Source organism: Sphaerulina musiva (assembly GCF_000320565.1).
Source record: "Sphaerulina musiva SO2202 unplaced genomic scaffold SEPMUscaffold_2, whole genome shotgun sequence".
Lineage (NCBI taxonomy): Eukaryota > Fungi > Ascomycota > Dothideomycetes > Mycosphaerellales > Mycosphaerellaceae > Sphaerulina > Sphaerulina musiva.
In genome coordinates, this window is record NW_016017384.1 from 309,903 (window position 1) to 333,774 (window position 23,872).

Sequence of the window (23,872 nt, forward strand, 5' to 3'; positions counted from 1 at the left end):
CATTGTTATTGTTCAGGTATTGTTCTTTTTGTTAGTGGTCTGTATCGCTGGCTGAGAAGGGTTGGTAGCAAGTCAGGAGAGGAGAAGGGGGAAAATAGAAAACTACGCGGTGGTGAGAGCCAGAGAGGGAACTGGTGACAATAAATTTATAACTGTAGACCTCCCCGTCGGTCCAATTCGGTTGATTGTTGGAATATACAGTTCTATCCTTGATCAATATCCATCCTTGACCAAGATTCCCAAAGGGGACAGACACTGTCACATACATGCATGGGGGAGGGGGGAACATCCATGATTCCATGTGCATCCTTCAGTGGGGATGAAGCATTGCCCCAGTCGATAAGCTTTCTGTCTTTGAGCACTCCGCAATGCCCGCGGGGCCGAGACAAGGTGGTCTTCCATGAATCCATGTCACCCTGTGACTTGTCGAGGTTGTCGTTATCATCCGGCCCAGACTCCGCCCTCTGCCGCTCCCCCGGGCAGCAACAACAGCACCAGTCTCCAGACACCACTACTCAGAGTCTCAGACCACTGACCACATGCTTGAAGGTACAGTATTGAAAGCTCGTGTTACCTCGCAAAGACTCGCTTTCAGCCACACCTGTTTGCTCACAAGCTGCTGCGCTCGTGGCTGTCATCATTCGTAACTCCTCATATGCACTTGGATAGGTAGCATCGTGGTAAGGGAAGTGACAGTAACGACAACTTCAACGAAGAGGTCAAGGCGACAAACGACGCGTCCGGAAGACGCGGAAACCCGTTAGATAAGAAGTGCTAAAAAACACCAACCTTGCAGCCAACTCCTCGCTAACGACATACCGGCACAGTCATCGAAATCAGCTTTGGCTTTGCACTCACTTGGCAGCAGCAGGAGCCTTCTTATTCCCCTTATTCCCGCCAGCTGCTGCCTTCTTCTCTCCAGTAGCGCCAACGTCCTTCTTCGAAGTGTCTTCCTTGAGGCTCACGATCCGATTGAGCACAATGTGCTCCGGGGTCGAGTCTTGATCTTCAGCAAAGAAAGCAGTCCGCAGGCCCTGGAAACGGACACTCGACTTATCAGCATTGCCACTCGTCTCGCCCTCTGTTTTCGGCCAGGGAGCTCTCTGCTGAATCTCGCGGAATCCCACTTCGACCAGAGCATTCTTGTAGATGACTTCGGATTCGGGATTGACGTCGTCGTAGTACCCACCACTCTTCCAGTCGAGTTCATTGGGCTTGGTGGTCTTGAAAAGAGAGTTGAAGACGCGGCACTCGACTTTGATGGGGGAGTTTTCAGACTTGGATTCGCCAACCCAGTGGATGCGGGCCTTGCCAAGTGGGACATCTTTGCCGTACTCTGCCTTGATCTCGTCGACCTTGCCCTCGGCGTTCTTGGAAAGAGAGATGACTTTGATCGGGTGTTGGACGTGGAGCAGACCGACGCTCTGACCGGGGGAAAGGCGGAAGAAGTCTGGGTCATCTTCTTCACGGAAGTCGTCGCGGTCAATGTATATGGTTTTGGTGAAGGGGACGGTATGGTCGCCCTTTTCCTTGTCTTTGGGGTCAAAGGGCACAACGCAAGACTCGGCGTAATCGTCCGGCAGATTTGTGAATGTGACTTTAATCGGATCGAGGACGAGCATGAGACGAGGGACTGTTCGCTCGAGATATGTACGCATCGTGGCATCTAGGGTATGGGTCATGGTGTTTGCGTTGGCTTTGGTGACGCCAAGATCAAAGACGAACTTTTTGAGAGCACCGGGTGGCACACCTCTGCGTCGGAGTGCGACAAGTGTGAACAGGCGTGGATCATTCCAATCGCGGACGACAGGTGGAATCTTGCGGCCAGTGCCACTGGTGACAGCTTTGCTGACTTCAGTGGTAGTCATTGGCTCTTCGTCGCCCTCCTCCTCCAAGTTCATCTGATCAATAGCGTCTGCGGCTTCGTCCACGGGGTCGGAATCTTGCCCGACAGTGGTCCCGTTGACAAGCATGGCGATCCTACGCTTGGATAGGATGGTGCCCTCGACGTTCAATCTGCCATATTCGCGCTGCATGGGACCCTTTTCGTCCGAGCCCGGCAGCTTGTGATTGAGGGCCTCCAGAAGCCAGTCGTAGGCAGGTCGCAGCGTCTCGAATTCGACCGTACACAGACTGTGTGTGATGCCCTCGAATGAGTCGCACAAGCAGTGTGTGAACTCGTAGGTGGGATAGATTCGCCACTTCAGACCGGTCCGATGGTGGTAGTTGTCCTTCTTGATGCGATATGCCGCACAGTCCCACAGCGCAGGATTGTTTGCCAGTCTTCTCAGCTTGTCCTTTTCCCTCTTCACCTCCGCGCTGTCCTCTTCTGCCACCTCGTACTCCTCCGGCTTCGTGCCCAAGAACTGCTTCATTCGTAGGAGAGCCTCGCCCGCCTCGTACTTGCCATCCCGCATTCCTCTGAACTCTGCTAGGTTGGCGTCCACGCTTTTGCTCCAATGCTCGCAGACTGATCTCGGACCGTGCTCTTTCCCTCCTCGACCCGCCTGGATCGCAGCTGCCGAACAGAAACATACGTATGCCTTGCTCTTCTTGATCAATTCCTCGGCCAGTTCATAGAGCCGATCAAAGTCATCGCTGCTGTAGGTGACACGTGCAGGCTCGAAGCCCAGCCAGCTCACCATATCCTTGATACTAGTGAAGAACTGCTCTTCTTCTTTGGCAGGGTTGGTGTCGTCGAAGCGGAGATTGCATTTGCCGCCATATGACTTGGCGAAACCAAAGTTGACGGTGATAGCCTTCGCATGGCCGATGTGCAGGTAGCCATTGGGTTCGGGGGGGAATCGAGTCTGGACTTGGGCGGGAGCAACAGGCTTCTCGGAATAGACTCCCTTGAGCCAGCCGGTCTTGAAGGGATCTACGGGGTCTGCTTGAGAAGATTTCTTGCTGGAGTCCGCTCCTCCTCCTGCTGCTGCTGCTGGTGCCGCTTGAGGAGCAGATTTGGAAGCTGCTTTGGCGGCTTTGGCAGCGGCTTTCTTGGCCTCTTTTTCGGCGGCGCGCTTGGAGATCTTCGGTGCTCCGTCGGGGGCGTCTGCAGACGGCGCTGGGGGCGGAGCGGGCGGTGCGGGCGGGTGGTCAGCCATGTTGTCGATGCTCGATCGGAATGGCCGTGGGAGGGGAGGGGAGGGGAGGGGAGGGGAGGAAGTGCACAATCCGGCGTCGTTTCGAGAGTGGCCCAGTCAAAGAAAGTGAGTCAAGATTGGTTGCTCACTCGCTTAGAATAGGCTAGTCTCGCTTGAACTTTGAAGAAGCGCGGGATGGCGGGGTTGGTCGCGTCGCGTACCTTCTTTACCTACCAGCCTACCAGGTACCTAACTGTTTGTGCTATCACTGCTATGGACCTTGTCTGGCGGACCGCGGTCCACACCCGCTTGTAGGTACCTGTCCTGTCTTGTCCTGTCCTGTCCTGTCCTGTCTTGGGCCCAGCATCAACTCCAATCGCGTCAAACGGACATGGCATCGTCATCTACATGTATCTCACTGGCCGATTTGCCCACTCTCACGCTCCTCTACCACCGGCGCCAGCTCACACCCTCCGCGGAGCCTGCCGCAGATGCCAACGCGAAATGGAACGACACCGTTTCCCTCGTCCAGGTCGATATCACGAAGCTGGGAGTCGACGCCATCGTCAACGCTGCGAATAAGTCCCTCCTAGGCGGCAGTGGTGTGGATGGCGCGATCCATCGTGCTGCAGGCCGCGAGCTGCTCGAGGAATGCCGCACTCTCGACGGCTGCGACACTGGCTCAGCCAAGATCACAAAAGCGTACGGGAACCTGCCATGTCGTTATGTCATTCATGCTGTGGGACCAGTCTACCGACGTCAAGGCCTTGCGGAAGAGGACGGCGGAGATGGAAGCAATGCGAGGTTGCTGCGAGGATGCTACACCACGAGTCTCGACCTGGCTGCCCAGCATGGCCTTAAAAGCATCGCTTTCAGTGCTCTGAGCACTGGCATCTATGGCTACCCGAGTGATGAGGCTGCCGAGGTGGCCATTGGCGCGGTGAAACGCTGGTTGGAGGCAGACGTGGAGAGGGCAGGCAAGATCGAGCGCATTGTGTTTTGCCAATTCGTGAACAAGGATCAACACGCATACGAGGAGATTGTGCCGTGAGGAGCAGCCTCTGAAAGCGCCGCAACGGGGGATGATGCTAACCTGCTCGCAGGAAATACTTCTCGTCGGATACTGCACCTGCGGATGAATCAAATGCCGAGAAGACAGAAGGATCAGACAAAGAGCAGAGAGAAGACCAAGCTGCCGCTCAGTCCAAGTCTACTGAGCTTGCTTCGGGGTCGATTTTGCCGGACCTCCCAAGTGTACCGACCCAAGAGCCCAAGCAGCCTGACGAGCCCGAGTCTAAGCGACAAAAGACCGACCAGTCTGCAATGGTCCAGCCGAACTGACTGACATAGTTTTTCATTCACGAAAGCGCGAACGTCCCGGGACGCATGCGTTGAGATGAGACACGACACTTTTGACTACTCTACTTACATATTAGATACCCCGTCAGCGATCGACATTGGCAGAATCACTTGGAGAAGATAATCACAGTCGGAAGGCAATAGTACAGAACTTCGACCTCATTGTTCAGCTGGTGACGCTGTTCCTATCATGAGGCCGTGTAAATCAGAGGTGGGGAGAGCTATGGAGTATGTGACGAACGTGTATGAGCGAAGGTGAGTCGGCGGGGGAGATGATCGGTGAGGCTACTAGACTGTCGCATGCTCAAAGCTTGCTCTGTGAAACTCCGTGGACTGGATCAAGAGTCTTGACAACCTCTTCAAAGTCGGGAATATCGTCTGCTCTACTAGCAGGCCCTGCACAAAATGGTCAGCATGTAACCACTCCAGATCGGCGTTCACGACACGGTAGAGACAGACCTCCCCATTTCACAATTCCATCTTCACCAATCGCAAAAGTACCTGAAGTCTGCCATCTCGTTCCACTTTCCGTAGGGCGATTACTGATACCTTCACGTCTGGCCAAGCTGAAAACATTCATCATGCTCGCAGGAGAGAGCACATGAAGCCACGAGGAGATGCCAAGCCCATATGCAGCATACGCTTCCTAGGTAGATTAGAGTCCAAAGTCAGTACACAAGCACTCTCCAGCCAGCACCACACTCCGCCACCATTTGTACCTACCTTTGTATCATCCACCACAACCCTCAAATTCTCCGACTCACTGCCAAATTGCGGTATAGACCGGACCCATTTGTCCGTCGAAGCCTGATCAGAGTGCGATACAGCGATGAAGTCGATGTCCTGGTGAGATTTTGCCGATTCCCGGAGGAGCAGATAGGTTTTCTCTGCAAAGCTGGAGAAGATTTCCCGAGTCATCATCAATTAGCCACAGTGTCTATGGTAGATGCAATGATGGATCAATCAGTGGTCAGACGTACGGACAGCCGCAATGTCTCAGGAAGGCGATGATGGTGCGATGGTTGGGTTGTAGCTCGAGTTTCGTGGAGCGAGGCGCTTGCTCGCCGACTCGGGGCGGAGGGCAGTTGTTGGGGCTGTCTTTGGGAGCGAACCAGGAGTTCAGTTCTTGTTGGAAGGTCATCTTTGGATGCAACTTGAAGGCTTCGAAGCAGCGAAGCGTTCGAATTTGGATATTGTCATGAGGATTCACTTGGTGGAGCGCCCGCTGCCGGCTCCGTCATACCTCCTATGGGGGTGACAAGCACACATACGCTAGACGAACATGTCTACGACGACACAAACTCACATATCTCCTCGATTGGAACTAAGGTACCGTACTGATATCATCAGCTCTACACGTCCTAACCCACCTGGGAAACCGGACCACATAATCACAAACCATACGACGGGGGTGGCGTCTACGTTACACCATGATTCGTCGTACTGAACACACGCCCTCCACACTGCACAGCTCGTATACATACCATACACCTTATATACATCCATGCTGCGGCACGACTACAACGGAAACGGCATCGGTGAAAGACAATCGGACCGGCACCATTAGAACTACTATAGTGGACATTGGAAATCAGATCTCAGGCCTCTTGGAATCCATCACCACCTTCACCTCCACCATTACCACCTTCAAGAGTACGTGCAGCGTCGCAAGTCTTCTACACGACCGTCCATCATCATCATCAGCAGCAGCAGCAGCAGCAGATACCCCAAGAGGTCTTCCATGCGAGCTCATGCATCCGAAGCGATCCAGCACGCGCCTTGGTGGAAGTTTTCACTTTCGGCAATGGAACGAGGACGACGACCAGCAGGACTGGTGGTTTGCAAGTACGGCCATACCCCTTCTGGCAGCCACCATCGGTCCCCTCGCAAGTGTGTTCTCACTGGCAGCGTTAATCACTTCGTGGCGAATGTGTCTGGTCAGTACCGCCACCAGCGCCACTGCAGCAGCCATTTGCTCCTGGGACGGCGACACGACTTTGCTCGTCACACAGCTGCAAGGACACGACTTTGCTGATCCGACATGGTGCTATACTCTCAACCTCGTCTCGCTCATTGTGGGCTTCATTGGGAACTTTTTCTTACTCTGCAACTTTACCAACCGCATCCGATACGTGATTGCCTTGCCGGTGACCATGCTGTGCTGGTATGGTGCTGCCGGAATTCTGTGCGGCATCACCTGGAGCATGCAAATCTACGTTCCGCCACTGCGACCGCAGCAAACCTACACTCAAGGATTCTGGTATGGAGTTTTGGCTGCCTGTATGTACCTGGGCTGCGCCACGATTCTGATGGTCAACATGCTCGGCTTTGCGCTCGGTCATTACCCACAGCACTTTACCTTGACCGACAGCCAGAGGACCCTCATCTTGCAGACCATGTTGTTCTTCTTGTGGCTGGCAGCTGGCGGCGGCATCTTCACAGCCGTGGAGCGCAGATATGGTGATTACGACGAGGGCAACTTTCCATGGAGTTTTGTCAATTCCCTGTACTTTTCGGATGTCACCATCCTCACTGTGGGCTTCGGCGACCTGTATCCGAGCAGTGATGTTGGCAGAGGTCTAGTCTTCCCGTACTCGGTAGGCGGAATTGTCATGCTTGGTCTCATGGTGAGCTCCATTGCAGGGTTCGCGAGAGAGCTGAGCTCAGAGAAGGTAGTCAAGCGACACGTTGAGAAGACGCGGGCGAGGACAATGGACAGAACCGTGACATCGTCTCTTGAGCTTGAGCGCAAGCAGATGCCTCCCGGAGACGGTCGACTCATTTCCACACCGGCATTTTGTCATGCCGAGGAGGACAAGTCGAAAGAAAAAGAAGAAGAAGAAGAGCAGCGAACGATCAACTTTCCTGACGACGTAGATCATCCTCCTTCAGGGCGAGGCCCCCTTTCTTGGACAGGCACTTATATAGGTAGCCTCAGGAGAGCCGCCGGTAGTACATGGGCTTTGCCCCCACAACGTCTCGCTCCTCGAAAACCAAAGCTTCTGCTGCTCCGGGAAGAAAAAGACCGCTTCGAGTTGATGCGACGGATTCAGAAATCGACATCACGATTCAAAAGATGGTACGCCTTGCTCCTCTCCGTCGCAGCGTTCGGCGTGCTGTGGTGCGGAGGGGGTGTCGTGTTTTGGCAAGCGGAGAAGAACACGGAGAACGAAATGACCTACTACAAAGCGCTGTACTTTGCCTATGTTTCCCTTTTAACCATTGGCTATGGTGACTTGTCACCCAAGAGCAATGCAGGCAGACCCTTTTTCGTCTTCTGGAGCTTGCTCGCCGTACCTACCATGACCATCTTAGTCAGTGATCTTGGCGATACCGTGGTGAAGAAGTTCAAAAACGGCACTTCTGGCGTTGCAGACTGTAAGTGAAGCAAGAAATTCTGTGGGCAACTTTTTTCCTTTTTTTTCCTCTTTTTTCGTTTTTCTTTTTTTCTTTCAACTTACATATCTCATCAAATCTGGCTGGCGTACACTGCAGCGACAAAGCTTGTTGGAGACACACAAGCCACCGACCGTATGAGACAGATGCGGCCGCAAATCTTCAGAAATTTAATATATACTTGCTTACATTCCACCTCTTACAATATAGTCACCGTTCTGCCTCAAAAGGGTGTCTGGCGGGCTATTCTAAACAGACAACCATGGCTGTTGAAAACATTGCAAAGTCGGAAAGCTGGAAAAGAAATGCGAAGAAAAGAAGAAGAAGGACTGCCATATGGACCTGAGCCTGATGCAGAAGTGGCCACCAATCCTACTACTACGACCATTGATCAACTGGCCGTGGAACAGACGACTGATGCTCAACTCGCTGCAGAGCTGCCGAAAGCAATCAAGCGCGTTGCTCGGCATGTCACGAATCGTGAAAAGAGCAGATATTCATACGAAGAGTGGGTGGAGTTTACACGCCTCATCCGATTCACCGTAGACAAGCGTCAGGATGATGAGCAGGAAGATCAGAGAGGTATGGTGGAGTGGGACTGGATAGGGGAAGACAGTCCGATGATGGCGAACACGAGCGAAGCAGAGTTTGTGCTGGATCGACTATGTGAAAGTCTCAGTCGCTATGTGCGCAGGATGGAGAAGACTCTGGCAAGTGCTGGTGATGGCAACAAGGTTGCTGTCGACGCAGGGAATGACTTGTCGGGCGGATCAGAACACTTATCACAAACGCTTGGTGAATGAAGAGTATCAAAATTCCGGGGCTGGTCATTGCTGTGGCATGTTCTCAAGGTACATGTAGCTTCTGTCGTCGCCATTACACAGACGAGTGCCTCCGCCTGAATTCGCGACTGGATTTAAGCTGGATATCAGAGGGTCACGCACACACATGCACTTTACTGACTTCTACATTTCTTATCTATACCATGTTGCCCCTCCTTTGGTCAAAGTTCAACCTTCCTTCATTGGCAAAGAGCTCGCCCGCCTCTCGGCAGAATCTGGCTTCACCACGTCCACCAGCGGTTTCGCTGGCCCAGCAAATCATCGAGGCGTCAATGACACCACCGACGATGTTCTCTATGCAACCTAGCACGGCGAAGCCGATAGTTCCGGCAATCATACCGACAATGTATGCGTACAAGCTGCCTCGCAGGCCCGATGCTGCACCTTGTATTTGAATGCTATGCGCGGCGCGCACCCACCCGCCAAAGCCGAGTGCAAAGGACATGATCCATCGGGTCGCTTGCAAGAGCAGTTTTGCCAGGCGATATGGCATAAGCGCACTGCCCGACTGTGCAGGATTGAAGTTGCGAGGGCCTAGTGTATTGCTTGGGTTTGTACGAGAGACAAAATTCAGCTGATTGAGTCCTCGCGCGGAGATTCCCAGTGGTTGACTATGGATAGCAGCATATGTGAGGGTGAGAGGATTCGTCAACGTTGCCAGAGTACTTGGCATGATCCAGTATGCCGCCATATTGAGCAGTCCAGATAGACGGCCGGGAAGGACAATCAGCGGAAGACGCACTAAGAGGCTGAGAAACGTGCTCAGACAGGTCGTACCGAACAGCGCGCCTGTAGCATGCAGGAAGCTAGCCTTGACGACTTCTTGGCTCGTTGGTTGAGGGACTGCCCGGCGATGGAAGTACCACTGGCTCACCACAGCAGCAGTTGTGGCTCTTTGCAGGCCAGCAATGACACCAAGCGTCCACAGATATTGTAAGATAAAGTATGCTCCCAGCCACCAGCTGTTGGCATTGATGATCCACTTTTTTGCGCCCGCGAAGTGTCCAGATAGGAAGATGCGCTCAAACATCAACATCCAGGTCCACGAGAACGTGACAACGACGGAAAGCGCAGCGAAGCCTAAGACGATCAAGTAGGGGCTCGCTGCCAGAATTTTGGTTGAAAACTCCAGAACCTGGATTGAGCTGTGAAGACTGTGGCGATTTTTGATGACGCTCCATGTCCAGAAGAAGGCCATGAATGCCGGGACGAAAGAACCCCATCGCATCGCCTTATCCTGCAACGAGTTGCCGTGCCAAGCGCCTTTGAAACTGCTGATAAAAGGATATAGCGAGAACGAGAATAGCACGACGGGAACGGCCACGATCATGATGTATACTAGTGGCCGGACATGATTCCGCAGTAATGACAGCCACAACAGTGCCACCACAACGGCGATTAGTGTATCCCACACGAGCATGCTCGTGCTGCCCTTGAGAGCAGTGTAAATGGTGTCGCCGAGCGAGCTCTTCGGTGTCGAGGTCTGAAACCATATCAAAATAAACACGGCAAACATGGTGCATAATGAAATCTGAAAGAGGTTGGCCCAGAAAGCATCGTGTTTGGGAGGCTCTTGCGCGGGTAAGACGACGGTTGGCGGTACACTTTCGCGGTCGGGCGACATGGGTCGCGGATCCAGGTGTTGCGTATCATCTAGCTCCGCTTCGAGAGGCAAGTATGAACTCAGTACGCTCGGTTTCGTGGCCGGCCTGAATGTTCTGACGGGAGCAGGCGGTTCGTCCAGGTCTATCGAGGGCGAGAGATTCGCTAGTGACTCAGGCGGCTCCTCGTCAATGGTACTGTTGAGATTCACATCCACCATCCTTCCTTTTCCTTTGCCACTCATATCTGACGCTCTGCTCTCGGCACGCGAAGAAGGTGGGTATGGAGCGCCTAGCCTTCCTCGAGGCAGGCTTTCTTCTCTATCGTGGTTCTGTCCTTTCTCCGTCTCCTCTAGCGCCTCCATGCCATCATCGTCCATCTCCGAGCTCTCAGTGAGGTTACTGGGACCAAAGTGCTGCCTACTCCGCTGCAGAGCATACGAGTCAGCCACTTCCCGCTGATACTCGTGGCCCTCGTCTTCGGCCTGTCCCTCGGCTGCACTATAGAACAATGGGGCCTGCGATGGCTCTTGCCGCGAAAATGGGGCAAAGGGAAAGCGTGATTGTGACGAAGTCGGATTGTGGTGTGTGAGGTTCATGCCCGGGCGTTGCACGTATCGCGAGTGGGAAGCAGGAGCACGCCGACGATCGAGTGGGTTGCGCGATCGACTTCTCGCATCTTCTTGCTGTGCGAATGGTAGTTGGGCGTTGGACTGCTGTAGGAAGCGAGATGCGTCTGACGGTTCAGAAGTGTTAGTCACGCGAGCTTCTTCTTCTTCTTGAGCACGAGTGTCGTATGTGCTCATCAGACGGAATTCGACGGAGGAGAAGCGGCAACCTACATTCGGAGAACATGATGGCAGCGACGGCTCAGTCAGGTCGGGTTGTGAAGTGGCGAGCAGGTGTGGTGGTGGTGGTGGTGGTGAGTAGCAGAGGACGGGATCGTTCTGCAGCTTCACCAGAGTTGCACCGTCAAGCTGCCAGGCCAGGCCAGCCCAAGGCGAGTAGTCGTTTCCAATCGCCGAATGCGGCAGCGGGTGGTGGTGATGTTGTGTTGATAGCTAATGTGAGGGTAGGTAGTGGAGTGGAGTGTACGATGGTAGATTAGGTAGGTAGGTGGTAGGTGGTAAGGTTACCTAGGAGTGTAGAGAAGGTAGTTGTAGGTAGGGTAGGGCAAGTGATGCTGAGTGCGTGCAGGTGGGCAGCGATAGTGTCAGGTCAGGTCAGGTCAGGTCGCAGTCGGTCGCTAGTGAGGCAGTCGGTGTCATCTGAATGGAGCTGAGAGAGCACGTCTAGTCACATGCATCGATCCGACGAACCTTACTTTTCCTACTTTTGCCGACGACAGACCCACCAAACACGGATAGTCTAGTATGTATGCAGCGACCGGATTCCGAAGACACAAGTAGTATGTCTGATAGTCTGATAACACTGAGTGCTGGTCTTGGATACATGAACAGATGCATGCAGCAATGGAGAACAAGGACAAGAATGCTGCCGGAGTCGCTTTTGCTTGGCCTTGGCTTGTCTATATCGCCATCCAACAAGTCCCCACTGACAAAGAACGGATAGACCGTGGCGGGATCAAGGATGGAACGTGATGGGACGGGACGGGACGGGACGTGCACCACCAGATCTTATCTCCGCTGTCGACGCCGGCTCCACGTGCTAGCGTGATTTGCTGTCGAGGTGGACGAAAGTCAGAAAGTCAGTAGCTCCTAGAGAGAGAGAGAGAGAGAGAGATGAGAACAGGTCTCCCTAAGCCTTAAGGCTGTTCCAACATCACCAACATCTGTCTACATGGCGAAATAGCACGAGACTATCCATCGCCATACACACACTCACACACACCACCACCACCACAACACCACCGACCGACCGACAGCCTCAGCACGCCTGAGCATTCTCGCCCAGCATGCCAGAAGCGGTGGCTGCAACGAATGCCGCCCCAGCCCAGGACGACTGGACGGCCAAACTATGGTCGGTGGGCAAGAGTGTCGCTTTCTTCGTCGCCATTCAGGCTGGCATGAGGCTGCTGATGGGAGGCGGTGGAGCTGGCCAGACTGCAAAGCCAGCAGTGCCAACAACCACGCCCGGCGCAGAGGCTGTGGTGGGAGAGTGGAGTGCGGTGCCCGAACTACTCTATCCGCTCTGGCCATCCAATACGACCGTGGACGTTACCCTCTACATCTCCCCGAGCGTTGTCATGCCGGCCTTCCGCGACATGCCGTCAGACAGTCTGGTCGTGAAGGAAACGAACTTTGCACTGGATAGGGCGCAAAAGGACTACCGAGAAGTGCACAAGAGCTTTGCTGTGCCCAAGAGCGTGCAGGACAATGGAACCTTGTGGGCACATATCTTCGTCGGCCAGACCGGTGCTGAGCTGGATCCAGCCTCGCCTTCGTACAACCCTGCCAAGGCATATCGTATGCTCAGGCCCCTGACCTCCTACCTGGCCAAAAAGAAAGTGCACAAGGTGCGCAATCTGCTTGGACCTCACAATGATACTGAGCTGGAGCCTAGTATTGTCGAGGAAGAGCCCACCGGACCTTCCATTGCATCCTACTATCACCCCAACTTTACGCTCTCGTTCGTGCCCGATACTGGCAATGTGGCCTGGGCTACACTCCATCCCGCTGTCAAGCAATTCTACATCATGGAAGCTACTGGCGCTCGCGATGAGACGGGTAAAAATGGCTGGTATTATCCTGTCCTCTATCTAAACACGTTCTGGCAGCTAAAGTCGCAAATGACTGAGTTGAACTCGACCATTCCTCAAACTACACTTCCCATCAATGTAGGCGTGAGCACCCTGGCGGGATGGCAATTCAGCGTCATGTGCAGCATGGACGAAGGCATGAAGCAAACTGCGCGAAAGGCTGCTCATGGCGAGAGTACCCCTGGTGGAGGAGACGGTTCTGAGATGGAGTTGATCAAGGAGACTCTCTTGGACACTAACCCGTGGCTCCTCGGCACAACAGTCTTCGCCAGTGTGCTGCACATGATCTTCGAGCTGCTCGCATTCAAGAGTGATGTCGGCCATTGGCGTAAGAAGAAGGACAACGTGGGAGTATCGTTCCGAACCATTCTAGCCAACGTAGTCATGCAAACCGTCATCTTCCTCTACCTCATGGACAACAACGACAATACCAGCTGGATGATTCTCTTCGGCCAAGGCATGGGTATCGCAATCGAAGCTTGGAAAATCACCAAAACCGTCGACGTCCGCATCCGCCAACCCACCCCCACCTCATACGCCCACAAGCTGGGACTTCCCTACACAATCGTCTTCGAAGACAAACACGTCCTCAGCGAAACCGAAGAACAAACCGAAGAGTACGACCGAATTGCCTTCCAATACATGGGCTACCTGGCTGGCCCACTGCTTCTCGCCTACGCAATCTACTCTCTCTACTACGAGGAGCACAAATCCTGGTACAGCTTCATCATCACCACCCTCGTAGGAAGTGTCTACGCCTACGGATTCCTCATGATGGTACCAGCCCTCTACATCAACTACCGTCTCAAATCAGTCGCCCACATGCCCGGTCGAACCATGGCATACAAATTCCTCAACACCTTCATCGATGATTTATTCGCCTTCACCATCAAAATGCCCATTCTGCACCGTTTGGCCACTTTACGCGATGATGTCATCTTCTTCGTCTACTTGTACCAGGCTTGGGCCTACAAGGTCGACTACACCAGAGTCAATGAATTCGGCCAAGGGGGCGACGAGGAGGAAGAGGAAGCCAAGAAAGCCGCGAAACCATTGACGAGTTCTTCTGGGAAAAGCAGCACGACGGATGTGTCTGGGGAATTGAAGGCACCATTGGATGGCAAGGTCAAAGGATCTGGAAGCGGCGCCCCTGGTACGGCTGCCGTGTCTAGCGGAAAGGATAAAGGTAGTGCGAGGAAGCGACGAGGATAGATTGTTGGTTGAAAATCTACCTACATGTAGGATGTAATATATGCATGTCAAGATATATTAGTTATATGGTATATTTTATATGTATAGACAAAACGTGGATGATGATGTGTTCTGATAAACTACCTAAAAGACGATGGGATGATCCGGGTCACCGTAGCAGATGAGAATACATGCCCGGCTTCTTGCGTCGTATAATGTAACATCTGCCTGATTCTTCCACACTCAAACTCAAGTTCGAATAATACTGTACTAAGAAATTTGGGGAAAAAAAAGTGGACTGCTGTAGTAGTAATATTCGACGTACTGTTTTCGTTCCTTGTCCGCTATGCCCCCTTTCACCCCACCAAGAGGACCCCCAAAGAGTAGAAAAAAAAAAACAATATACCACATGGGATGATGTACAACAACTCTGAACTCAAAGGACTCAATGATGCTATATCTCGTCCACTTCATCCTCCATCGACGCCGCTCCTCCTCCAGTCCGTGTGCTGCCATTACTATTCAAAGTGTCCAAATGAATGGGTGCACCCGCCTTGGCACTCATACCGATTGCTTGTCGACCAGTCTCGGAATTTTCCAAGAAATCTCGCAGTTTCTCTTTGAAGATGTCCAGCCCCTGCGCACTCGCAGCATTGGTCATGCGAAGCATGGGGCCCCACAGGTTGAGGGTATAGGTCACATAGGCGCCAACGCCGACGAGGATGAGGAAAATGAAGTAGACGGGGTTTCGTAGCACTGTAAGTAATATGATGTTAGTACATGTCCTCAATGTCAACGTGTGTGCGTTGTTGCTTACCTGCTACAATCTCGTTCCATCCAAGCGCTAGAAGGAGGCCATAGAAGTAAAGCGGCACTTGGGTAATACCACCAATCGCGCTACGCTTGGCTTCAACATAGACGCCATCTGCCGTCTTTTTGAAACGGGTCGACAAATCTTGTTGCTTCGCATCGCTAATGACTGTCATCTCTTCTTCCAACGTCTTGCCCTCATCTTCGTCGACACCGCCGATGGGATTCAAGTCTTCCTCGTCGGTTGTCGTGACATTGCTTGGTGGCTCGCCGATCCAGGCGTCCAGCGGCGGTGGCGCTGATGTACGAGATAGCTTGAACCTTGCAAGGAGCGGTATCAGCGTCAACGTGCTTTCGCGAGCTTTCGTGTACATGCTTTCGATATCGTCGGTGGGTCGCCAAATCCTTGGAACACCATCCTCATCATAGCGGAACTTGTCCTCGAAGTTTTCACGAAGCTTCAAGAGAAGATTGCCTTCCATGAGCTCTTCGTCGATTTTGTCTCGAAGTGCGCCCCACGATTTCCGGCGAAGGCGCCACAGGCCAACCTCCACCTCGTCAGGACTAGCATCGAAGCTGCGTGCCCGTTCCGTGAATCGTGTCTCTGCATGAGATACAGTATCGGTGAAGACGTTCCAGATGCGATCCCACAGTTCCTTCTCGAGAGGCTTCTCTCCTTCTGCAGGCGCACCAGATCCTGCACGACCAGAACCCAGCTTGTTGAACTCCACACCAACGCTCTCACTGAGCCTGCTTCGTACCCATCTCTCGCTCCTCGTTGCTAACCGTCTCATCTCGTCTTTTCTCAAGCGCGCGCTCACTTCGTCCAAGTCTTTACGATAAAGGTTCAGTTGTTGCTTGTAGTCACTCCATGGTGTGCCTTCGACGAGTGACGCTCTGGCATGCCCCTCGAATCGGTCCAATGCCTTTTGCTTTTCGGATGTGACAATCTGGTGGAAATCGTAGTTGGAGCCCTTCTTCTGACCAGTCTTGACGGCAGTAGATACAGCCTCCGAAAAGTCGTGCACGCCTGCCTTGTGCGCGGCGCTGAGTTGGCCCACAAACAGCGCTTTCAGCCTGCCATCCACCTTCGTCTCCAGCTCGGCTTGTTTCCTCTTGAAGACACCCTTGTGGTATCTGCTCGCTTCCTCAACAAAGTTGCCAAGCACAAGCTTTCTCGCAGATATCAGCTTGGCGCCCAGCTCTGCAATCACTGACGGCTTTCCTGCTGCTACTGCACTGTTTTGGAGTTCTTCTAGTGGCGTAATCACCTCGTCGAAAGGGACAAGGACCTCCTTCGAGATCTCATCGCATCGGAACTGAGCCAGAAGTTCTTGCTGCGTAGGAAGATCCAGGTCCTTGTTGCTGTCAATCTGCTCCCACACACCCGAGGCATACATAGGAAAGCCATCTGCAGGAATGCGTCGGTGATACTCTGGAAGTAGTATAGGCTCGTTTTCAACCAGGCCAGCTCGCTTGAGATCTTTGAAGCCTTCCCGAAATCTCGTGCCCAGGCGCGCAACTTCCTGCTCAAACTTCTCTGGCATGAGGATCTTGTGCGGTAGGGCAACGAAAGCGAAGTCAAAATAGTCTCCAATCTGGCTCTTCTCCAGACCAGGCGGCTTCGATAGCGTGGACCATATCCTCGACAAGTCCTGGATGAGTGTCTGCTTGAGATTCTCCAGTGGTGTAGTGCCCAAATGATCTCGGATCACAAAGAAGAGCAACGTCCGAGAGACGGTTCTCTCCTTGAGGAAAAGCTGTAGGTTGACCTCGAACACAGTCTTTAGGAGGCCCATGTTGGCTCCCTGGTATAGTCCCACCTGATGTTCCCAAATGTTCACGATGAGGACCTCGCTCGTTGCCAGCGCGAACAAGGCACTCTTGCGCTCAAAGTCCTGATCCTCGCCTCTTTCTCTGCCATCTGTGCCCTCGACATCCATGACCAGAATGTTGGCGGCCATGGCCTTTCCATCACCCGCGGCCAGCTCCTTCTTATTCTTGGACATCCAAATACCCTTTGTGGTCTGCTGCCTTTGCTGCTCATTCATGACGCCAAACTGAGTGCCGAACAGGGCATTGAGTAGCGTGCTCTTTCCCGTACTCTGACTGCCAAAGACGGAGATGACATGGTAGTTGAAGCCGGCTTTCGTGATGCTCTCGAGCTGCAGATACTGGCCCAGATTGGCGTTGAACTCCTTGTCGGAGTTGATGATCTGGACGCCATGCTGGAAGTCGCCTTTGGACAGATCGCTGTCGACTTGCGCAAAGTGGCCGTTCATCATTCCCGGAGATGTGGTGGCTCTGGGAGCGTGAGGTCGTTCGGGCGACAGCATGGCTTTTTCTGTTTTCCTGGTTCTGGCGCAGCTAAGCGAATAGCTACGTCTTGTGTGTAACGCTTCGGCAATCTCAGGTGTTGTTAGGCTAGAATCGGAACCGTACCAAGCTGGAGAGGATCAGATCAGGTGCTGTGGCTGATCGCTGAAATCCGTCGTCATGGGTCGATTAATTCTTGACGACTCAACGTGGCTCCATGTTCTGGGCATTATCCCCTTTTCTCCAACCCAAGGCAAGGTAGGTAATACCGTAATACGCATTGTTTACCAGGTACTTTGATTATCAAGGAAGTCGCAGTTGAAGGCCTACCTACCACTACCAGTTGTGCACGTAGGAACGTGCTAGCTGAGTATATATATCAGGAGAGCAAGATGTGTTCTCTGGCTTCAGGTTCTAGTTATCATCACGAGACTTGCAGTTCAACATTTACAGATCTTCCCATAAGGTAGAGATGCTACATGTGCCTATCATACCGCTGGGCCCCTTTTGCAGCTTCAACGAGTCCTGCTGTGAGGGTGTTCATGACCTTTGAGGTACCGCCAATTTCAACATCTAGAGACCAGCAGAATACCTTATGCATATGGGGCCAGTTCACATCACCGCGTGTCGTAGTCGCCTGGTCTCGACTCAGGAGTCGGAAGCCCTCGATGCAAACTGAAGTAGTCTGTATCCTGTCTCAGAGCCCAAGACGAGCAATACCACGATGCTGCTGGCTTTGCGCACGCTTGGGAGCGATGGCCATGTGCAGCTACTTGCGTAGACGCTTGATCGCCATCTTCCTCCTCGAACTTGTCCGTCTCGCCCAGACTATTCACCCACCACCTCCAATCATTCTCGAAATCGTCCTAGCGAGAAGTGTCAGTGCACGTACCATGGCCTCCCTGTCCTGAGGTGTCGCTTAATCACATATCTTGCGACGGTATGATAACCCACCTCGGATAAGCACCATACACTGCCAATCGGTAGGCAGCATCTAGTCTCCAGCTTCCTGGCCTCGCTCTCGGCTTCCTCGTTGTTGCAGTGTAGGGGCGGTCCCAGACGGACTCTCCCCAGATATCTTCTGTTCTCGCCTACGCGAACCTTTGCCCAGCGCTCCAACTCCTCTTCCCGGAAGCTGCGCTTTCTCTTGAAGGTGTTCCGACTATAGTAGGCTCTCGATGCAGCCTGCCGTAAGCCATGACAGGCCTCCAGCAACCCTGGCGCTTTGGATGATTCTTCGATAGCGTGATCGTACGAGACTGCATAATCGACAATGCGCTCTAGAATACTTCGTGGCAGTCGGAGGAGGGGGGATAGCTGTTGGTTTGCCTGACGGAGAGCATCGGGTGTGAGGAGGGCATCGATCGCGCGTCTGGTGGTGAGCAATTGATCTGGTGAAAAGGTCTTGAGCACCGCTGTTAGGTCATCTTGTGGCGCCAAAGCAAGCATGATGGATTTGCTGGAGACGTGAGAGCACAGGGGAGCATCGAACATAAAGCCATCGCCGCAGCAGCAGGTCTGGGGGGAGCAGGGCAACAGAGTCTTGCCATGGTGTATGCCATGCTGACAGCCTGACACCACGACCTGGCCTGCGCGAACCTCTTTCGGGCTAATGATGCTTCCAAAGCTTGGGCGCGCCGTCTTCCAGAGCTTCCCAGAAGCAAGAATCTGCTGCGCCCTCGGAACCTTCGTCCTTCCAACCTGATGTGAATGACCTGAAGGGGCAACGGCCGCCACACTAGTGGTACATTCTTGTTGCGCGCGATCCACTTAGAGTAAACAATTGGCCATGGCAAGCGGTCGTCCACGACTCGAAGGGGGCGTGGAAAGGGTGCTGTGGGTGCAATGCAATGCGTCAGGTTTCTCCCCTGGTTGGCATGCCTATCGTACTCCAGGAGACTAATACGTCAAGTTGTCTGCATTCAGGATTAAGCCTGCCCAGACGCAAGTGTCACACACTATTAGCCTGTCACACGCACATCACAAAGACCCAAGCCGAACCTCGTGCTGCCAACATTACCTCCTATTCAAGATTTAGATTATTACTCCGAGAAAAGGCTGGGGCTGGGGCTGAACAGACAGGTCACCGGCATGTTCCGGTCCAGTTGTTCACTTGCATTTTACCAGAGATTTCTAAAGGGACTGACGGACCAATAACAACCACACTGGAAGGGATCGACCAATTGCTGCGTATGATATTTCAACCATTCAGCAGCAAGCACGGCATCAATGCAGATCTTGACACCGTTCCGCGAGCATCAAGATGTCCTACCTCCCACAGGTTTTGAAATGCCTAGAAGTGGGATAGAATGAGGTTGGTACGGCTATACAGTACATGTACCTGTTTGTTTTCGGCACGCTCCGGTTGCGAGTGCAGGGGGAATGGGGGATGTGGGTGTGTGCACCAGGGCAGTTGTTGGTCAGTTTGCAGGCTTTTGCAGCGGACCAGCTTCCCAACTCAAACTGAGGTGCCTCATGTAGCAATCTACGCTGCATAGAGGGATCATCCGAGTAACGACATCACGCGGTGTAGGGAGCATCAGATCAAGGTGTTCCTCGTTCCTGGATCATTTGTAGATGAACCCTCATCGACTGCCATAGCGACATCTTCGTGGGAAAAGATGAGATGCTCTGCGCTGAGTTCTTCTACTCTCTTTGGGGACAATAGTTAACTCCCGGCACTGGGCATACATCATTCACGCACATCTCTCAGTTGACAAGGCGCTTGATCAAGGGTCTCCAGAGGATCTTTGCCTTTTTCAGCCCTTTCTGCGGTGGGTGAACCTCAAAAACGACGCCCTCCACCCTCACATCTCGTAGTCCACCACTGATAATCCGACAATTCGGTCTATTTCCCCTGTACCCTGGCAGATGCTGATATATAGGTACTGTGGTAGCGATAAGGATTAACTCGGTAGTTGAGCACTCAACAAGTTGAGCTGTACGCTCTTCCGTTTCCGCAATACAATGCTCTCATGCCGAGAAATGAGCAGCTTTGCAGCCTTGCTCCACCCTACGAGGAAAGGGGGTGAGTGCATAAACCACCAGAATCTGAGAAGCTGGGAACGTTAAGCCCTGTCTCCTGACAGGTTTCACGATTTGCGTCTGCTCCTCAACGAGGAAGACAAACGGCGAGAATCCGCAATCAACGAGGCCTCGGCGGATGTACCCAATTGAAGTTCCGGTCCAGGATCGACCCTTCAACTGCATATTCCTAGGCAATAGCAACAAGCACAATAATTTTCTGCTGCGGTCACCCAGAGCAATAAGCGTCGACATCACTCTTACACATTGTCCGATCCTTGTGAGATTCCCAGAAGGTCTCATGGTGAAATGAGGCGAGTACATTACCTCAGCTGAGGGTCAATATCTGTGATTACTCAATCGCCAATTCGCCATCTTCAGTAATCGTTTTCTGTGCCTCGCATCTTCGGCTGGAAATGCGATGAAAAGCTGCCGTTTTTGTACTTGGAGATGATTGAACTTCATTGAAGGAGATACGCTGGCGAGTAGATTGCCTGATCTGAAACCTACCGAGAAGTCATCTGTTTATGATAAATTGATGAATTGCACAGCATCATGTTTATGGCTCCTGTAGTACATGACAAGAGGACCCAGTCTGACATAATTGATCATGCACGTCGTCTTTTCCATGCTTTTCTATGTCGATGTTTGATGATGATAATGATTGTGATTGATTGATTGGATAGTTGTCATGGCAACAATCTGCAAGCTGTTTGTTTACGGAGCACTTCAACGTTGATGCCAGTAACGTTACTCTCGCTCAACTGCCCTGCCACTGGCAGACGGTAACGGCTGAGGGTCAATGGCTAAACCAAGCAAGACGCGCCAGGTGGAGGGAGATGATGACCCTAAAGAGCAAATGAAGACAAAGACACATTCCTTGCCAGAAGAGCTACGACCATCATTATCGAGAACCGACAGCGCGTACAGTGAGCTGAAACGAGGAGAGGATGGCTACTCAAGCCAAGGCCGTCTTCATGAGAGAGAGGATGAGGAGGATGAGGAGGATGTCGCCTTGCAAAGAGGAGCCGATCGCGATACAGATGACGCAGACGACGAACGACGGGAGTCAGTCTTCACTTTTGCTTCGATATCATCCCTCCCAGAGTCGGCCTACGAAATGGATCCTGCGAATGAGAAAGGAGTCATGCATAAGCCATACACGCCTATGACGATTCGACCCTCATTTCGGAGGCCAGAGTCGGTGAGGAGAATGCAAATGTCGTCGCCTACGCCTTCAGAACGGAGCCTGCGGCGATCTCTACTCTCATCTCAACGCGTACGCACTCCCAACTCGGGAAAATCAAGTGTCAAAGGCAGTCCGAGGCGGCCAAAGTGGGCTCACGAAAAGGAGGAGGAAGAGAAGAAAGAATATCCTCTTGTGCTGCTTCATATGACGCTCTTGCCGATTGAATTGCGTTGGAGTAAGGAGACTATGGAAGAGTTGTTGTCAGGAGACACGCTGGAGAGTCTGCAGCTTCTCCAATCAAGACTCTCGTCAACGATTCTTCAACGTGGCATTCTTATTCCACACCCCAAGGACGAATACGAACTTCTGGAAGAAAGGCTGCTCGAAGCACTTGAACTGAAAACAGAGCGAGTCACAAAGTGCGGCCATTTTCGCGCCCGAGAATCTTCGAGCTCTGCATCTTCTGAAGACTCCGGTGTGGGATCTAGCGTGGAGGATGTGGACGATGGCACTTCATGCAGGACATGCCATCGCCATCTCAGTGCTGTTAGTACCGCCGTGGGAGGTGGCAGAAAATGGAGCATCAAGGTCTTTGCAGCGAACGGACTGATGAGAGCCTCCGCGTGGACTGCCGCGTGGTCGGAGATGGAGAGTGTTGATATTGAAATTATGCCGTGGATCGATGAGGATGTGCGAAAGTCCTTGGACGCCAGAACGCTGAAGGAGGAAGTTGAAGAGAATGCAAGACAAGAGGAGGAGATGCGAAGAATAGCAACAACAGCAGAAGAGCAATTTCGTGTCGAAAGTGTACGAGAGGCCAAAATGTGGGACGAACAGGCATGCAGAGACGGGCGAGAGCAACAGGAGGACTTCAAAAAACCAACTGATCACAAGATGTCCATATCGAAGGAGAACACCGTCGAAGAGGACCTGCATCCAGTTTCGAGAAAAGCCGACGACTTGCCTCCAGTGTATCCGCGCAAGGACATACCACTCTCGCTACTTCTCCGGAACTACATCTTTCTTCTGGCCCAGGACAAGCGAAACGTCCTTATTTTCGGTCTCACGTTGCTGACTCTATTCTTCGGTCTACGAGCTTCTCTCGGACCGGTCACGACGAGTCTTCCTCTACCACCTCCTATATATGAGCACATCGACGCACCCCTTCCCACGCTCCAACATACCTCCAAACCTAGCTTTTCGAGTCCGGCGCAGCCTGCACTCCCTGCTTTCGTAGCAAGCTCGGCCATAGAGCAGGTTGAGTCAATCTTCGAACGCACAACTGCCGCCGTCGAAACTTCAACCACCTCAAGCTTCAGTGCCATGTTGCCAAGTATTACCGAAGATGCAGTGTTTGCGTCGTCAGAGAGTGTAGTAGAAGAAGCTTCGAATGAAGCGAGCGCCACTGAAAGCGCAGCGTCGACATCAGCGGCACGTATAGCAGAGGAAGAAACTCCAAGCGAAGCGAGCAGTACTGAAAGCGTAGCGTCAACATTACCAAAAAATGCGGGAGAGGAAGATACCCCAAAAGAAGCGATTGCCACTGAAGGCCCAGAAGTGTCGACATCGTCAGAAAGTGTAGTAGAGAAAGATATTCGCAAAGAAGCGATCGCTACTGAAAGCCCAGCAGCGTCGATATCGCCAGAAAGTGTATTAGAGGAAGGAATTCCCAAAGAAGCGATCGCTATTGAAAGCGTAGCATCGACATCAGCGGACGGTCTTGAAGTGGAAGAAACGGCAAAAGAAGCGATCACTATTGAAAGCGTAGCATCGACATCAGCGGACAGTCTGGAAGAGGAAGATATTCGCAAAGAAGCGATCGCCACTGAGAGCGTAGCGTCGACATCACCGGACAGTCTGGGAGAGGAAGAAACTCCCAAAGAAGCGATCACTACTAAGAGCCCAGCAGTGTCGACATCGTCAGAAAGTGTAGTAGAGGAAGAAACTCCCAAAGAAGCGATCGCTATTGAAAGCGTAGCATCGACATCCCCAGAAAGTCAGGTCGATGAAGATACGCCAAACGAATCACCGGAAAGTCCGGTCGAAGAAGAAGAAGAAGAAGAAGAACCACTCACAATTCCAACAATTCCAAATCCCGCTTCAATCATTTCTACTGCCGAGTACACAGAGCAGCAGCAATGTCTCAATACGGCATCACCACGACATATCCTTCTAGAGGAGGACGCACAACAACGACAACAACAATGACCGACCCTGAATTGAATTGAATTGCCCCAGTTTGCTCTAGCGAAAGGGTGACAGGTGACAGGCTAGGTCGTGTAGTTAGTTAGTATGATAGATAGAAAAGGAAATGCATTTATGATGATGATGATGATGATGAT

The 23,872-nt window shown here is 52.6% G+C and overlaps 9 protein-coding genes across 9 annotated transcripts; 4 read left to right on the forward strand and 5 right to left on the reverse strand.

The window, feature by feature from the left end:
* Window positions 1-10: 10 nt before the first annotated feature.
* SEPMUDRAFT_146957 (glutaminyl-tRNA synthetase) lies at window positions 11-3,118 on the reverse strand. The gene has a single exon (XM_016903988.1). The coding sequence runs from the start codon at window positions 3,102-3,104 to the stop codon at window positions 855-857; it is 2,250 nt and encodes a 749-aa protein (XP_016763064.1). The 5' UTR covers window positions 3,105-3,118; the 3' UTR covers window positions 11-854.
* A 332-nt stretch (window positions 3,119-3,450) lies between these two features.
* SEPMUDRAFT_59234 (uncharacterized protein) lies at window positions 3,451-5,681 on the reverse strand. Its single transcript, XM_016909486.1, has 5 exons — window positions 5,423-5,681; window positions 5,166-5,337; window positions 4,902-5,088; window positions 4,187-4,838; window positions 3,451-4,130 (listed from the first exon to the last, which is right to left on the reverse strand). Exons 1-4 carry the CDS (start codon window positions 5,581-5,583, stop codon window positions 4,747-4,749), a joined length of 612 nt encoding a protein of 203 aa, XP_016763065.1. The 5' UTR covers window positions 5,584-5,681; the 3' UTR covers window positions 3,451-4,130; window positions 4,187-4,746.
* SEPMUDRAFT_39179 (A1pp-domain-containing protein) lies at window positions 3,475-4,424 on the forward strand (the record flags this gene model as incomplete). The annotated part of the gene is made up of 2 exons (XM_016908736.1): window positions 3,475-4,130; window positions 4,187-4,424. The coding sequence occupies 2 exons, from the start codon at window positions 3,475-3,477 to the stop codon at window positions 4,422-4,424; spliced, it is 894 nt and encodes a 297-aa protein (XP_016763066.1).
* A 512-nt stretch (window positions 5,682-6,193) lies between the features above and the next one.
* SEPMUDRAFT_161231 (voltage-gated potassium channel) lies at window positions 6,194-11,477 on the forward strand (the record flags this gene model as incomplete). Its single annotated transcript, XM_016907924.1, has 3 exons — window positions 6,194-7,820; window positions 8,049-11,017; window positions 11,124-11,477. The coding sequence occupies 2 exons, from the start codon at window positions 6,194-6,196 to the stop codon at window positions 8,639-8,641; spliced, it is 2,220 nt and encodes a 739-aa protein (XP_016763067.1). The 3' UTR covers window positions 8,642-11,017; window positions 11,124-11,477.
* On the reverse strand, window positions 6,575-11,477 carry SEPMUDRAFT_146958 (uncharacterized protein). The gene is made up of 3 exons (XM_016903989.1): window positions 11,124-11,477; window positions 8,049-11,017; window positions 6,575-7,820 (listed from the first exon to the last, which is right to left on the reverse strand). Exons 1-2 carry the CDS (start codon window positions 11,134-11,136, stop codon window positions 8,817-8,819), a joined length of 2,214 nt encoding a protein of 737 aa, XP_016763068.1. The 5' UTR covers window positions 11,137-11,477; the 3' UTR covers window positions 6,575-7,820; window positions 8,049-8,816.
* Window positions 11,478-12,050: 573 nt separating this feature from the next.
* On the forward strand, window positions 12,051-14,308 carry SEPMUDRAFT_146959 (cleft lip and palate transmembrane 1). The gene has a single exon (XM_016903990.1). The coding sequence runs from the start codon at window positions 12,197-12,199 to the stop codon at window positions 14,210-14,212; it is 2,016 nt and encodes a 671-aa protein (XP_016763069.1). The 5' UTR covers window positions 12,051-12,196; the 3' UTR covers window positions 14,213-14,308.
* Window positions 14,309-14,485: 177 nt separating this feature from the next.
* On the reverse strand, window positions 14,486-17,340 carry SEPMUDRAFT_146960 (root hair defective 3 GTP-binding protein; the record flags this gene model as incomplete). Its single annotated transcript, XM_016903991.1, has 2 exons — window positions 14,486-14,947; window positions 15,009-17,340. The coding sequence occupies 2 exons, from the start codon at window positions 17,335-17,337 to the stop codon at window positions 14,646-14,648; spliced, it is 2,631 nt and encodes an 876-aa protein (XP_016763070.1). The 3' UTR covers window positions 14,486-14,645.
* A 404-nt stretch (window positions 17,341-17,744) lies between these two features.
* SEPMUDRAFT_146961 (uncharacterized protein) lies at window positions 17,745-18,986 on the reverse strand. Its single transcript, XM_016903992.1, has 2 exons — window positions 18,272-18,986; window positions 17,745-18,183 (listed from the first exon to the last, which is right to left on the reverse strand). The coding sequence occupies exons 1-2, from the start codon at window positions 18,809-18,811 to the stop codon at window positions 17,935-17,937; spliced, it is 789 nt and encodes a 262-aa protein (XP_016763071.1). The 5' UTR covers window positions 18,812-18,986; the 3' UTR covers window positions 17,745-17,934.
* A 2,157-nt stretch (window positions 18,987-21,143) lies between these two features.
* SEPMUDRAFT_130728 (uncharacterized protein) lies at window positions 21,144-23,833 on the forward strand (the record flags this gene model as incomplete). Its single annotated transcript, XM_016902370.1, has 1 exon — window positions 21,144-23,833. One exon carries the CDS (start codon window positions 21,144-21,146, stop codon window positions 23,736-23,738), a length of 2,595 nt encoding a protein of 864 aa, XP_016763072.1. The 3' UTR covers window positions 23,739-23,833.
* Between the last annotated feature and the right edge of the window lie 39 nt (window positions 23,834-23,872).